General features: G+C 61.1%; 2 protein-coding genes and 1 long non-coding RNA gene across 9 annotated transcripts in view; 2 read left to right on the forward strand and 1 right to left on the reverse strand.

Annotated features, from left to right (window-relative positions):
• Positions 1-1910: 1910 nt before the first annotated feature.
• On the forward strand, positions 1911-14662 carry PUF60 (poly(U) binding splicing factor 60). 7 transcript variants are annotated; one of them, XM_049632795.1, is made up of 12 exons: positions 1911-2109; positions 6674-6775; positions 9090-9185; positions 9303-9392; positions 10335-10385; positions 12512-12673; positions 12761-12853; positions 12991-13204; positions 13284-13474; positions 13615-13750; positions 13917-14152; positions 14235-14662. In XM_049632795.1, the coding sequence occupies exons 1-12, from the start codon at positions 2071-2073 to the stop codon at positions 14532-14534; spliced, it is 1710 nt and encodes a 569-aa protein (XP_049488752.1). In that variant the 5' UTR covers positions 1911-2070; the 3' UTR covers positions 14535-14662. The 7 variants fall into 7 exon arrangements, with proteins under 7 accessions (XP_049488752.1, XP_049488753.1, XP_049488746.1 ...); XM_049632789.1 differs by having other exon boundaries at positions 1991-2094; XM_049632791.1 differs by having other exon boundaries at positions 1994-2094; positions 6677-6775.
• On the reverse strand, positions 7188-9093 carry LOC125924328 (uncharacterized). The gene is made up of 3 exons (XR_007458352.1): positions 8832-9093; positions 8305-8402; positions 7188-7506 (listed from the first exon to the last, which is right to left on the reverse strand). It is a non-coding gene; the product is annotated as an uncharacterized LOC125924328 (long non-coding RNA).
• Positions 14663-15233: 571 nt separating the features above from the next.
• SCRIB (scribble planar cell polarity protein) overlaps positions 15234-15427 on the forward strand; it is a 28123-nt gene continuing 27929 nt past the window's right edge. Inside the window, 1 exon segment of the mRNA XM_049633728.1 lies at positions 15234-15359. Coding sequence (XP_049489685.1) covers positions 15234-15359 — 126 coding nt within the window.

Consider the following 15427-nt stretch of genomic DNA (forward strand, 5'->3'; position numbering starts at 1 on the left):
TTATACGTCAATGTCAAATGTCACAGGGGAAGCTGCCACCAGACAGTGGTGCTTGTGCCTCCCACTCTCCTGCAGTGGTGGTGGTGGCAAGCCCCAGCCCATTCACTACTTCACCCATCCCTCTCTATCATGGAGGCCACTGAAGTGCCAGTCCAGTTGTAAGCACTGAAGAATACTGATCAGTGTGATTATGGTTACATTTGATCTTCTCTACCTATCTGGTTTTGTTCTATACATCCTAGAAGATTTCAACTGTATCTTTCAACCCTCTACTGAATTGTTCATTTTCCTCCCATATGTTTCATTTGTAAGCACTCTTTAACATTTGCTGAATATTCTTTCTTTATAGCCTCCTGTTCTTGATTTTGTTTTTCTTTTTTAAAAAAGTTCTCATTTTACTTCCAGTTAGCTGACGTGCAGTGTTAGGTTTCAGGTGTGCAATATATTGCTTGTTCTTGATTTTGGATGCAACATCCTCTCTAGTATCTGAGGATATGAGTTTAGCTTTTCTTCTTTTTCTCTTTGCTTTATTGTCTCTGCTCCTTCTGAGTTCCTTTTCCATTTCCATTTTTGTTCCTTCTCCTTAGGTGTCTGGTGATCCTGGGCTGTCCAGTTGCTCTTAAGAGTGATACGATCTTAATGGTGGGGCTTATTGCCTGGTGAGCTTTGAGGCCAGGGATCTAGCCAGGCCATTCTCCTGAGCACCCTCCAGCTGCCAGTCTTCTTTTGAGCCAGGAGCTACTGCAGAGAGGAGCTCTGAGTTTTGTGATGGGCACATGCTGGGGGCTAGACTTCGAGCCAGGGTGGAGGTGGGGACAGGGCAAGAATCTCACTCCCTTTCAGAACAGGGTTCTACTCTGACAGCCCAGCCACTGCCAGTAGGGATAGAGGTCCTGGGGGTCTCCTCTTTCTTGCAGCTGCCTTTTCACACACGACCCCTCAGATGCTAACCTCCAGGTGGCTAAACAGACCCCCTTCTCCACCTTCCTCCAGTTCCACAATATTTCATTTCTGTGTTCGTGGGTTTTTGTTTTTATAAAATTCTATCATTTTAGAGGGGAGGGGTATGAAGAAAATATCCAACCCTGTTTAACTAGACGGTAAAGCCTCCCAGGATTGAGAAGAGACCTGCCTAACTGGGAAAGACACTTTGTTGCCTCAGGTAGGCCGAAGTTGTTGGACTGACAATTTCACTGAGCTTACAGATGTGGCTTCATTGTGTTACGGTCTTGGGGCTGGGTGTGACATATGGCAGACGTCTAGGGCAGCTCAAGGCCCCGATGGGGACTCTGGGTGCAGGCCCTTCCCACTGGATGGGTTCACAAGCCTGTCTTTTGGATTCCCGTTCTACCGACTGCATGTCATTGAATCCATGACGCCATCAGTTTCAAGATGCACTGCTGTTTTATGACTCACTAGGAAAGAGAATGAGGCTAATTAAACGAAGGCACATCATTCACTGGTAGGCGCATGCTGACTTCAGAGATGGCACGACGCAAAGAAGATGTAACTTGAAATCTGACTCTGAAATATGGCGACTCTTCGTGCAATCTTTCAACAAGATCGTTTGGGCAGATGGGACTTCTTCAGCCCTGGAGGGGATCCAAACTTCCTCTGTCCTGCCTCTTGGGTGAGAGCGGGGACGCAGGAGACACACACATCACCCGTTTTTCTGTTAAGGAGGCAGAAAAGTGGAGCAGCGGCGGGAGGAGGGGCAGGAGGGCGAAGCGAGGGGCTAACAGACACACTGAGCCTGGACGGCCCTCCGCCGGCGAAGGGTAAGCGCTGCGAAAGACAAGATGTGTGAGGCAACCGGGAAAGAGGTGCGCGCCGCCGGCCCCGCCCACACGGCCCCGGCCCCGCCCCGTCCGCCGGCTCCTCTTCGGGCCCTTAACGCTCCCTCCCCACACCGGAAGCTCATTCCTCTGTCTTCCCTCGTCGAGGGCGAAGGGGCCTTTTGTCGCGAGACTTCCCCCCTTCTCCGGGCGCATCCGCTGGCAAACCAGATCGCGCGAGACCGCGGAGGGAGCAGGAGCGTGTGGCGCGCGCGGCGGCCGCGACGGACGCAAGATGGCGACGGCGACCATAGCTCTCGTAAGTGAGCCGCCGGTGAGCGCAGGCTGCCGCTCGGTCGGCGGGAGTGGGCCGTCGGCCGGGCCAGGGCGCCGAAGGCCTCTTGGGGACGCAGCGGTAGCTCCCGGGCCCCTGCGGCTCTCGGTTCTGCGAGGCGGGGGCGGGGGCGGGCGCGAGGCGGGGCCGGGCCCGCGGCCGCAGCTTCCGGCTCGCGGGCTACAGCTTCCGGCGGTCGGAGTCTGGGGGCCGTGAGGCGCGCCCAGGGCGGCCCGGTCGGGGGGGCGGCCGGCCGGGCCTGCGCGAGCGGCCTCGGGTCGCGCCGCCGAGTCGCAGCCTCAGGGCGGAGCCGGGCGGCTGTCGTACCCTTCTGCCGACGGGTGCGCCTGTGGCCGGGGCTTGACTGCGGGGCTCCTGGCAGTGATGGCGTCTCCTCCTGTCCGTGGGAACGAGCCGCCAGGCGTGCAGGGCCTGTAGGAAGGCATCTTGGCCCGGTGGGAAGGGTGGTGGCCTTGGCTCCTTGCATCCACAGCTGCGACTCTGCTGCTCTCCGCTGATGCTCCGCGGGAAGTGGTTACCAGCTAACAGGGACTCCATCCCGGCTTCCTTATTCAGGAAGGAGAGAATGTGCTCTCGCATCACGTTTCTTGAGCAGTTTCTTTGCCCCAGGCTCTGTCCGAGCACTTGGGGGCACAGTGGGCAACTAGACGTAGTCCCGGCCCCCTTCTGGGGTCTGGTGGACCCTGAGGACCAGTTGCCACCCACGGGGCCCATGTATACTGTGAGCTCGAGGGACCTGTGCTCAGGGTGGTGTGGACATCCAGCGGAAGGAGCCTCTCCCTCCCCTGCTCAGTGCTCACCTACCTTTCAGTCACCTGGAGCGATTAGCATTGATGGAGAACGCTTACATACACCACACTTCATGGTGAAGTCTCCCTTGACCCTTTTTTCTTCCTGTTCGGTTTAAATGACTGTTCTGGACCTTGCACAACATCATTCCGTTGCTTTATTTACCTTCCCCCCCGCCCCTAATCCATACCCACGGTGACATGGTGAGGTCTGTCAGAGAAGGCACCTGTTGCAGGTGGCTGGACGCTGGACTGATGGGGAAGACACCTGAGGTCAGGGAGTGGACTTAGGTTAGAACTAGATCTTGGCCAGGCCCTCTGCTGGGGGCCGACACCCATGAGGGAGGCTGGACCTATGTCACTGGGAGTCACTGGGACAGGAACAGGCTGGGGGGTGGGGGGAGGCCCCAGCTTGTGAGGGGAGCCCAGCGTGTGATTCTCCGACCTTGCTAACTTTACTGTCCTCTTTCTACCGCGTCCCGCTCCCTGTTGAAACCACAGGAGCAAACGACCTGCCTGAGAGGAAGTTAGAAAAGAGACGGAGATAGAGGACTTGGCGACTGTCCCGGACAGTGGTTAGAATTGGACAGCGAAGGAGAGGGAGGCTTGGAGACGAGGACCCAGACTCCTGGGAAAGTGTGGAATGTGGAGGAGGAGAAGCCAGTGAAGAGTGGGTGCCTGGTTTCCCTCAAGCCTCCTGCAGCGGCAGCATGGACACCGAGCGCTGGCCTCGCTGGAGGCTGGAGCTGGCAGCGCCCTGCACTCACGGACCCTGAGGGATGAGTTGGGCTCAGTTGCGCCGTGGCGTGGTGCCAGACAGAGGTGACCTCACGGTAGAGGTGGCCACGGGCAGTGAGTCTGAGTCCCGCAAACCGAGGTTTTCCGTAGGGGTGTTTGTTGCTCATTTGAATTCTCTCAAGAGGTTGACACGTACATACGTTGGTGGGCGTCCGAAAACCGTACAGTCTCAGGCTCACGTCAGATTCTGGGAGTGAGGTCCAGGCTGTGGTCTGACACGTTCCTCTTCTGACCTTTCCAGTGGGTGGCTCTCTAGACAGCCTGTGTTCTGTCTTGGTCGGGCATAGTGAGAGCCTGTTCTGTCCCGTGGTCCGTGCATGCTGAGCAGCACAGGTGCTGTCCTGAGATGTGGCTTCAGCTCTCGTGGGACGTGGGGATAGAGTGGCACCGAATTTGGCTGACAGCGATCACTAGGGAAGGACACAGGAAGATGCGGAAGTGCCGCTTGTCCCTTCTGTGCCTTCCACCTGTTGGCTGCAGAAACAGGCCACGGCCCCTTCTCGTTAGGGGCGTGGTCTTCTGGTGGCATCGTGTGTCTGTGACTTATCACTCCGTTCTTCCCTACCTGTGACCACTGGGCTCACTCCCACTTGGAGCCATTCCTCTTGGTCTCCGTCTATGCGGCAGGGGCGCCAGACCCTCTCCCTTCCCTGTGGGCACCGGTGCTTTCTTCTCCTTCTGAAGATGGTCCGCACCTACCTCATCGGCCTTCCCTGGCTGCCTCAGCGGAGCACCCTCGGTGCCTTTCTTCGCATCCTGCGCTCGCTTGGTGGTTTCTTCTTGTGCTCGTGAACTACAGCAGTCTTCTTATGTAGGTGCCACCTGCCTGGTTTTTGCTGCAAAGTGCCCAGCACAGAGCCCAGCCGTCTGGTAGACGGAGGGCGTCCCGCAGTGGCTCTGCTCTGGGGATTTGACGCTGGGTGTTGTACCAGTGCTGATAATGGCTAAGACCTAGAGCTGCTTGCTCTGTGCCGGGAGAGCCTTGAGTACTTTACACGGGGTGACTCACTGAACCTGCTTGCCAGCCCCGGGACACAGGCCTGAAGAGGCCGAGTCTTGGACACGTTAAGTAATTACTTTAAATTCTCTGGCATTTCTGATGGAAGTACTCGTCTTGAGCCTAGGCCGGTGAGCAGTGGCAGTGCTGGAGTTTGGGGCCCAGAATCACAGGGCCGCACTGCCTCCCAGAGGGGACTTCTCACCCTTTGAGGCACTGCTGCCTGATGACAGGGAGCTTTGTGACTGCAAAGCCGCCTGTTTTCATTGCCAGAGGGTGACAGCACGTGGCCATCTGTGATCATAAACAGCAGTTTTCTCCAAGCTTTCTTAGCAGAACCGTGGGCTCTGTGGGACTAGCTCCTTGGTGTCCGAGGAGGTGGTGGCATGTTCCTTGTGGTCTCCCCTGCCGGCCTGACTGTTCCTGAGAAGTCTCTTCTGAGTCGTGTACTACCTTCAGCAATGGCCTGTTTCCTATGTTGGCTATTATATTAGTTTGGGAGAGCAAGAAGTCGTTGATAAATGTGCCCTTGGGTTGGCTCTGTTCACAGGCCTAGGTGCTGGATTGCTTTCGCAGACCTGAAGTCAGCTCTTGCTGTGAGCCTCGAGAGGGCAGCCTCGGCTCCAGATGTGCTCCTGGGGGTGCCAGGGTGCTTGAGGCAAGCCAGACATGGACCCTGACCCCAGCTGCCATACGCCCAGTCGGTGGGGCCTTGCCACAAGGGTCCCCCATCCTTTGGCTCTCTGTGGGGCATCGTTTCTAAGTAGCAGTGGTGCTGAGCTCAGCAACTGAGTGGTGCAGCTCTGGGCAAGGCGCAGGGCTGGGTTAGCCACAGCTCCTGTGCCCACTGGCCGTGTGTCCAGCACAGACAGGCTTGTGTTGCCGTCTTCTTTGGAGCTAGAGGGCCTGAGACGAGCTCTGACCAAGTCATCCCAGCCTCTGGCTTTGTGCACAGGGCTCCCAGGGTAAGCGTGGTTGTCCCCTGTGTTCCTAGATGTCTGTGGGTCTTGTGAGCTGGGAGTGGGGAAAGTGTGTTCTGCTCTCATTTCCCGCTGTGTGGCCTGAGAAGGTGGAGTAGATCTCCGGGCCCTTCCACCAAGTCCCCCAGCCCCCATCGTTGCTGCCTCCTGCCTGTGGCCTGTCTTTGCTCCTGCTGAGCTGAGTTGAGAGCTGTTCTCTCCTTTGGGCTATCTCTGCCTGGCAGTGGCTCCATGCCCCTCTGGGTGTGGAGTATGGCCAAGCTCTCGGCTGCCCTCCCTGCAGTTAGACAGCCCCAGACAGTTTGACTGCGGGGGAAGGGAGGCTTGTGTGTGCAGACCACGTACCAGAGCCTGTTATTCGGAGAACAGCCCTCCTCAGAGGTGTCTTCAGGAAGGGTTTGGGGTGTGGGCTTGGCCAGAGCCTGTGGAAGGCACTGGGACTGATGCTGAGCCATGGGGCCGGCCCAGACGTGTGTGCAGGCAGCTAGAGAGGTTCCGCTGTCTGCCTCAGGGGGGGATGTGGGGGATGGCCAGCTGTGCCCCCTGTCATCCCTTGTGGCCTGGCCCAGCCTGCCGGCAGGAAAGGAACTGATCTTTAAGACCTCAGCTGTGTGGCCAGAGGGCAGTTTTAGACCTAGGGAAGGATGCCTTTCCTCGACATGGGGCAGGAGCTCTTATCCTCTGTCCTGTCCTTTCCTGGTGACTCATTGCCAACTCTGGGCTGCCCTAGACTCTGACAGGCCAGCCCCTTTTGCCAGGACCCTGATCAGCTGCAGGTGTCCTGGAGGAATGGGCGGTGTGGGGTGGAGTGGGACACTGTCGGATGCTCAGGGGCCAAGCCAGAGCTGGTCTTGTCCTGTGCCTCTGCTGCCTCTCTTTCTCGTCCATGGACACTTGGCCTTTAGCTAGGGAAGGGGAGAGAGGGCCGGGGTGGGTGGGTCTTATAACTGTCCGTTACAACATCTCTTTCCTGCCTGCAGCAGGTCAATGGCCAGCAAGGAGGGGGGTCCGAGCCGGCGGCGGCGGCGGCAGCGGCGGCGGCGGCAGTGGTGGCAGCGGGAGACAAATGGAAACCTCCACAGGTACTGACCTTAACCGTCCTTGCCCTCAGGCCTGCCCGCCTGCCCGCCTGCCTGCCCGCCCGCCCGCCCGCCCGCCTGCCTGCCTGCGTGTCCCTGGGCCTAGAGAGGTGGGGGTGGGGTGGGAGGAGCTCTAGGGACTCTTCTCTACCTTCTGGGTGCAGGCACCTGTCTTGTCCCCTCACCACCCGGCCTCAGGCCTGGCTCTCCCCTTAGCATCTGCCCTGCTTTTGTGGTGGGTCACAGCCTCGTGTCTTCAGACGTCGGGCAGATAGTGATGATGGTTAGCTGGGGGCTGACCCAGAGCGAGTGCACGCCCTTCGCCACGGGTGTCCTAGAAGAGGGCAGATGTGCCCTTTCAGAGTGTGATGGGTGTTAAGAGCCAGAAACAGAGATTTTCACTTCAGACCTCGAATTTAGATAAAACAGCGAAGCAGAACATGTGTAAGTCAGAGCACGGGGTCTGCATGGGACTCAGGCCAGACTTCAGAGTGGGTCGGGGCAGATCTCGTCCTGCTCCGGTTTCTTTGTCCTCAGGAGCTTGTCCTATGGGAGGTGGAGCCAGTCCTTGTCCCTGGGCAGTAGGGTTCTTTGTGCTTCTCCATGGCAGCGCCTGCCCCCAGCGGGTTCCAGTGGGGGCTCAACAAGGTGGCCTGGGGGCCGGCTGGAGTGGAACCCTCCTGCGGGCCCCCACACACTCAGGGGACGTTTGGCCGTGATATGCGGCTTGGATCCTGGGAAGTTATGGGGGCTGAAGCAGATGGGCAGAGGGGCCAGGGTGTCCATCTAGCCAGCCCTCCCCTGCCCTGATTGATGAGAGAAGGGCCTTTTGTTTACCAAGACAAAGAGGAGATTGAAAAGTTTCTAAGGGGCTGAAAGGGGGTTGGCATTGGTTACCATGGTGACAGCCTGCTCTAGAGTCACAGCCCCTGGCACTCTTGCCTTTGTCTCACTAAGGAGAACCTGGCTTGGGGCCAGCCGGGAGGGTAGAGAGGACAAGCCTCTGGGCCAGACTGGGTCGCCAGAGTAGGGACCTCCAGGCCCCTTCTGCCCTTTGATCCTGTGCTGGAAACCTAATTCTTGGGCTGGTCAGGATGGGGATTCCTGGGGGTTGGGTCAGCTGGCCCCTTCCTGCTTCCTCTGATGTCCTTGCTCATCATGCCTGCGCTGGGGGTCTGTCTGTCTCCTCTGCTGTCCCTCCCAAGGCTGTGCTGGGAGCTGCAGAGCATCCCCTCTGGAGGGGGCTGGTGGTGGTCTATCCTTGTGGTTGCTGGGGTAGCCCCAGGCCCTCTGAGCTCCTGGGCAGGCAGGTGTGGTCTGACTCCTGAGACACGTACTCTTTGGTCTGATGGCTGTGGTTTTTTTCTTGCTCACAGAACTGTATTCTTTCGCCTGCACACAGCTTAGAAATGTATTTTGGCAGAAAGAATGTAACCTTAATCCTAGCTGCATTCGCTCTGGTCTGCAGCAGGCTGTGCCTGCTCCCCCCACCCCCCCACCTCCCCAAAATGTCTCCTGGTCCCCATGCTCACCTGGCTAGGGTGCTGGCAGGTCCACTTTTCTTCTGTGGCTGGTCTGCTCCTGGCTTCTCTTCCCAGGAGACTGGAGTCCTCCTTGGGGCTGTGGTGGCCTGGGAGAGCAAGTCCAGGTTTTCAACAGTGTGCAGGGATAGGGGATGGGGCGCTGCCTGAAGGTATGCTGGGAGGGAGGCCCTTTCCCACACTTGCTCCTTGAGTGGTCCCTGGTACTCCACCCAATCAGGAAAGCTGAGTCTGTGACCATGGCTGGGTCTGTGGGGCGGTGTGGAGGGCAGAGGTGGGTGACAGGCAGTCCGGGAATGAGGAGTCCCAGCACATCCAGAGAACCATGGCCCCTCTTCCTTATAAGGGATGGCTAAGGCCAGCTTTCTTGCACCGTGTGGGCCTGAGGTTCTGGGGTCGGGCTTGCTCCAAGGGATGGGCCCCTCTTACTACTCGCTGCCTGTCTCGGTATCTCGTGAGGAGGCCATTGTGGCCTGGGCCCCAAAACTGTTCAGGGTTGTCCACGGGCCCCGACGTACCTGCCTTCCTCAGCGTGTGTCCTGCTCAGGAGTCTTGGGAGAGGGCGGACTAGGGACAGGCACAGGGATGGCGGAGGGGCAGACGCATATCTAGGCCAGGCCAGAGACCGCCCGTGACTAGGAGCTGTCTGTCCCTGGGAACGGACTGGGCCCGAGGCCACGTGCAGGTGTAGGGGGAGGCAGGTGGGGTGGGGTTCCTGGGGCCACGTGGGGTGGCCTTGAGCTTATTCTTAATGATTTCCCGCTCCCCACTACCAGGGGACGGACTCCATCAAGATGGAGAACGGGCAGAACACAACCGCGAAGCTGGGACTGCCTCCTCTGACGCCCGAGCAGCAAGAGGCCCTCCAGAAGGTGAGAGCGTACCTGCTGGGGAACCAGGGCACAGCGGGGGCGGGGAGCAGGTGGCGGAGGAAAGTGCATCTCCCGCAGGCCGGGCCCCCCAGTGCTCCTCACCGCCTTCTCCCGCAGGCCAAGAAGTATGCCATGGAGCAGAGCATCAAGAGCGTGCTGGTGAAGCAGACCATCGCGCACCAGCAACAGCAGCTCACCAACCTGCAGGTGAGCCGCCCGCGCCCCGCCCTCCGGCCTCGGTGCTGGCTCCGCCTGAGGCCGGCCCCGCCCGCCCGGGCCGGGAGCCTCGCCCGCCCCTCCCCGCCACCCACCTCCTCTTCCTTCTCTTCCTCCTCCTGTGCCTGTGGCCGTCCCCGCGAGGTGTCGCGGTTCTTTTTCTCAAGGACTCGTTCTTGGGACGCCCAGGCTTCTCCGCGAGGCACGAGTGGCCCAGCCTTACCCATCTGCTGAGTGCCCGCGGCCCCTTCCCGCCCTTCTCTGTAGCCCTGCCCCGCACCCTGAGTTGGCTCCTCCTCTCGGACTTGAAAGCGTTGCCTCGGGTCGCCTCTGCGCCCGGTTGAGGGTGCAGCATGTAGGGGCGTTCCTCCCCACCCCCCACGGCCTCGGATCAGAGGTGTCAGGCCCCGACCCCTGCAGTGAGCCCAGACCACCCGGACTGGGGTCTGGGACGGAGAGGACAGGCTGGGAGCACTTCCAACAGGGCCCTGTTCTGGCCCTGTGACGGGAAGCCGCAGTGGCTGTGGGGAAGAGGCCAGGGAGAGGCTGACTGGTGCCTGGGCCTCGAGCCCCTTGCCCCCCTGCCCGGCCCTCAGATATCCACACTGCCAGGAGACGCCCTGGCTCTTCACCTTGTTCCGTCCGCACCCTCCTCCTCTTCCTTCTCCTCCTTCTCCTCCTCCCCCTCCCCCCCTCCTCCCCCTCCCTTCCTTCTGCCCCGCCGGCCAGGCTGCGGGGCGGGGCACCTGGGGCTCTGAGGCCCCCCCTGGGCAGGTGCCGGCGGCTGGCCAGTTGGCCGGCAGTTTGGGAAGGCAGGCGGGCCTCCCTGGCAGGGCGGGGACTCCGGGCCTTGCCGCTGTCTGCGTGAGGTGTGACAAGAGCGGGAGACTGCTCGGCTCCAACAGACTGAACTCTGTCTTTACTGTCTTTCAGATGGCAGCAGTGACAATGGGCTTTGGAGATCCTCTCTCACCTTTGCAATCGGTCAATAGAAATGCTCACTTCTTCCGGGGCTCATGTCCTTAGTCAGGGCTAGAGGGGGGCAGTGCAGCCCGCGTGCTGGGGACCTTGCTCCCCTAGCCGGCCCTGCCCGCCAGCTCGGGACGAGCGCAGCAGAGCGCCAGGCGTGGCGGGGCCAGTGGTGTGGGCGGGCACCCACCCGGGACCGCCCCTGGGGAGGCCTCCATCTGCTCTGAGGTCCCGCCTTAAAACTAACCGGCCAGGTAACTGCGGAGGGCAGCAGGCCAGGAGGGCAGCTGCCCATGCCAGGCCCACCTTCACCCATGTCGCCTGCACGCACGAGGCGCAGCGCCTGGGCCTTCAGCTCTGCCGGTCTCCAGGCTGCCCGGGCTCCTGGGTTGGGGTCAGGCCCCCGAGGAGAGACGAGTCCTAACTCCCGGCCCCATCAGACCCTGGAGGGAGGATGGATGGATGGGGCGGGGGGCTGGGGGGTCCCAAGCAAGCAGGAGAGGGAAGGGCAAGAATTTGGTCCTCTGGGCCTGGCTGTCAGCAAGGGGTAGAGGCCATGCAGCCAGGGAGCAGGCAGGGGCTGAGCCCAGAGTGGGCCAGGGAGGAGGCAGAGGCGGTGGCTGTGGCCTTGGCTGCCGTGGGCGGAGGAGTCTGGGAAAGAGACACTGCTCCATCCCCTGGGGGTCATCCCTGGGTGTGCTGCTCTCACAGGGGAGATGTGGCCCTGTCGAGGGCCAGACAGACCCGACGTCCTCGCTGAGGAGTGTCTGTCTATGGGGAGACGTCAGGGAGGAGGGCTCTTGGCCCACCTACTGTTGGGAAGCCCACCCTGGAGAGGAGATGTGCTGTTATCTTGGGGGGTTTTGACCTGAGGGGTAGATGGTGTATGTGTGGGGTGTCTGGTGCGAGAGGGGACGTAGTTCCACCTTTGCTGGTCCTTGGTCTCTGCAGGGGCCTGAGGCCGACTTGTCAGGAGCCCAGTTTGAGAAGGGCAGTCCCATTTGGGGGGAAATTCCTAGTTGGGGGAACACATGGATCTGATTTTCAGGCTCCTCTTTGAGGGAGGGGGAGGTCTGGTCTACATAAGAGGCCGGTTGGTGTCTAAAGAGGGAAACTAGCCTCTGGTTATGGGGAGCCTTTTGAGGGTGAGGGGAGCCCGTGTTTATGGAGGGACTAGAGCCAGGATCCCATCTTCTTTGCCTGCCCTGGGCCTCTGATGTCTTCCCCGGGGCCCAGCTCCTGGCCGCCCACTGCATATGGCTCTGGGAACCCCCCTGCCTGGCACGTCACGTGTGAGGTGGCGGGGGTGGGAACCCCGTCCCTGAGGGGCATGGGGAGGTCCCTGGGCCCAAGCTTGCCCCGGCGGCGCAGAGGCAGCGTCTGCCCAAGCAGAGTCCTGGGCCCGCTGGGCCTGTTCCCTCCCTGCTCCAAGGAGCCCTGGGGCTTCTCTTTTTGGCAGCTCTGCCACCTTCTGACATTCCTGGGGGCGGGGCCTTGGGGCTGCAGGGGTGAGCTCCAGCCAGCCCTTTTTTGTCAGGTGTTCAACACACTGGGGGGCTTGCCAAATGCTAAGCCCCCACCTGAGTTGGCCCTGCATGAGCAGCTGCCCTTTGTCTCTGCAGGGAGCCCCCATCTGGGCTCCTGACCTCCTCCCCTGGGCTCTCTTCTGGGCAGTAGCTGCCCTGTCTTCTGCCCCCTCTCTTGCCTCCACACCAGTGGGTCCCTGAAGCTTGGATGGCTTCCCCTTCCCTCTTCTGCTAGAGCACTTGACCAGGACCCTGGGAGGATCTTCTAGCCCAGCTTGGGGTACCTGGCCCCCAGACTGGAAGGTGGGCAGGGTGGGAGGGCGTGCAGCCCTGCCTCCCAGCCGCTTGTCAGCTTTGCTGCCAGTCTGCCCAGGACCTGGATGGGCCGGGGTGCGTCCGTGTCCTGCCTTTGGGCCTGGCCTTCCTTCCTGGGGGTAGGGTCCTGTTGACCCCTGCTCCCCTGACTGCAGGAGCTGAGCCTGCACCTTGTTGCCGTGTGGGGAGCTCTCCCCACAGCGGAGCTGGGTAGGTGGGCCAGGAGGGGAGTGGGCTGCCCAGCCTCTTGCAACCCCCTCACAAGCCAGTGGCTCTCTCTCCCCTTGTGTCCTGCTCCAGATGGCAGCTCAGCGGCAGCGGGCGCTGGCCATCATGTGTCGGGTCTACGTGGGTTCCATCTACTATGAGCTTGGGGAGGACACCATTCGCCAGGCTTTTGCTCCCTTCGGACCCATCAAGAGCATTGACATGTCCTGGGACTCCGTCACCATGAAGCACAAGGTGAGATTTAGTCTGCCCCTCCCCACCCCGCCCCACCCCCCACCCCAGGCCCTGTTGGCCTAACGACAGGCACATTCACGTGTCCAGGGCTTTGCCTTTGTGGAGTACGAGGTCCCAGAAGCTGCGCAGCTCGCCTTGGAGCAGATGAACTCAGTGATGCTAGGAGGCAGGAACATCAAGGTAGGGGCCAAGGAGGTGGGCCTCGGGGCCGGGACGTCGGGTGTGCTCTAGTTTCAGTCCCCTGGGAGACGCAGAGCAGCCCGAAGTGGCCAGGCCTGGGCTGACTGGGGACTCTTTGTCCCCTGCCTCTCTCCCAGGTGGGCAGACCCAGCAATATAGGGCAGGCCCAGCCTATCATAGACCAGCTGGCTGAGGAGGCGCGAGCTTTCAACCGCATCTACGTGGCTTCTGTGCACCAGGATCTTTCCGACGATGACATCAAGAGCGTATTTGAGGCCTTTGGCAAGATCAAATCTTGCACACTGGCCCGGGACCCCACAACTGGCAAGCACAAGGGTTATGGGTTCATTGGTGAGTTTGGGGAGACGGAGGTGAGGGTGGGGCCCACCTGGCACTGGGGCTAACCCTCACTGCTGCCTCTGCCCTGCAGAGTATGAGAAGGCCCAGTCATCCCAGGATGCCGTGTCTTCCATGAACCTGTTTGATCTGGGTGGCCAGTACTTGCGGGTGGGCAAGGCTGTCACACCCCCCATGCCCCTGCTCACACCTGCCACACCCGGAGGCCTCCCACCTGCTGCTGCCGTGGCCGCAGCTGCAGCCACAGCCAAGATCACAGCTCAGGTGAGGGCTGGTGCAGTTGTGTGGTTCATTTGTGGGTGACAGCGCCTCTCTCCCTCATCCTTTGGGGATTGGCTCTTTGGGTGGTCTTGAGTGGAGGCAGCCAGATCGGGGACTGAGTGTGGTGGCTTTCTGAGTTGCAGGAAGCAGTGGCTGGAGCAGCGGTGCTGGGTACCCTGGCCACTCCTGGACTGGTGTCCCCTGCACTGACTCTGGCCCAACCTCTGGGGGCTTTGCCCCAGGCTGTCATGGCTGCCCAGGCGCCAGGAGTCATCACAGGTGAGCCTGGGTGGGTCAGGGCCTCCCTTCTTCTCCTGCCCCTCTGCGCATAGCCCTCTGTGGCCAGGACAGGCCATGGTTCAGGCCTGGGTAGGTGGTGCTACACTCCTTTCTGGGAAGGGCAGAGACGGGGGAGTGACCAGTGGACCTGGTGGGTTTGCTGCAGGTGTGACCCCAGCCCGGCCTCCCATTCCGGTCACCATCCCCTCTGTGGGAGTGGTGAACCCCATCCTGGCCAGCCCCCCGACGCTGGGTCTCCTGGAGCCCAAGAAGGAGAAGGAGGAGGAGGAGCTCTTCCCTGAGTCGGAGCGGCCAGAGATGCTCAGCGAGCAGGAGCACATGAGCATCTCCGGTAGTAGTGCCCGCCACATGGTGATGCAGAAGCTGCTCCGAAAGCAGGAGGTGGGCATCCGGGGCCACTGGGGTGGGTGGGGCAGGGTGACCCAGCCAGCCATAGCTCTCAGCTGTCCCCTCCCCTGCACAGTCCACGGTGATGGTTCTGCGTAACATGGTGGACCCCAAGGACATCGACGATGACCTGGAGGGGGAGGTGACCGAGGAGTGTGGCAAGTTTGGTGCTGTGAACCGTGTCATCATATACCAGGAGAAGCAGGGCGAGGAGGAGGACGCAGAGATCATCGTCAAGATTTTTGTGGAGTTTTCCATAGCCTCCGAGACTCACAAGGCCATCCAGGCCCTCAATGGGCGCTGGTTTGCTGGCCGCAAGGTGGTGGCTGAAGTGTATGACCAGGAGCGTTTTGATAACAGTGACCTTTCTGCGTGACCTTGGCCCTATTCCCTGGACTTGCACTTGCTCCTTGTTTCCTCTGGGTTTTATAGAGTGATTTGTTGGTGTCTCAGGCCTAGCCACCCAGCGTGGGGATAAAGGTGCAGATGCTGTTGGCCCCAAAAGTCCCTGTGTAACAGTGGTCCTGTGCTTATTGTCTCCCGGAAGTCAGCCGGGGGGAAGGGATGGGCAGAGGGGGCCTTGAATTCAGGCCTGCTGGAGAACAGGGGAGGAAGGCGTTTGCAGTGCTCGTCAAGGCCTGCTTGGTTACATCCTGCCCTGAGCAGCCCCCGTACAGAGTGGGGCTCTCCTGCTCCGCGGTCCTGGCATCGCCTGTGCCGGTTTAGTGCCGGAAGACTGGCACGGGGCACCTCACGCCCCGGGACGAAGTCGGCCCGGAAGTGGAGCGCCGGCTCCGCTGGTCGCCTTGCCCCGAGGGAGCCCAGGTCCCGGTGGGAGGGGCGGCTGGCTGAGCCAGTGGTCGCGGGACCCACCCCAGGGAAGGGCCCGGGCGGAACCTCCGGAAGCCTTCGGCCAGCGTCGCGAGCTCGGTCCTTGTGCGGACTTCAAGTCCCATCGTGCTTCGCGCCCGGGCACCGGAGCTGAGCTTCCCGACAGGCTGTGCGCGGGACCGCTACGGGTTCTCGGAGGCGCCGACACCGCGGGGCCTTGTGGGGGTTGCAGTTCCCGGCGGCGATGGGCGGCGAGGGCGGGCCTCGGCTTCCCGGCGGGCTGCGCGGCGGCCGGCGGTTGTCGGCGGGGCAGTCCGGCGGGCAGCGGCAGCCGTTCCGGCTGCGGCACAGCGGCGGGCGAGCGGGCTGGGCGGGATGCGGGGCCGCCGCCGCCGTCTCCCGAGAGTCTGAGCGCCGGCCGGGCCGCGCGCCCCCCCC

Source organism: Panthera uncia, chromosome F2 (assembly GCF_023721935.1).
Source record: "Panthera uncia isolate 11264 chromosome F2, Puncia_PCG_1.0, whole genome shotgun sequence".
In the NCBI taxonomy this organism is placed as follows: domain Eukaryota; kingdom Metazoa; phylum Chordata; class Mammalia; order Carnivora; family Felidae; genus Panthera; species Panthera uncia.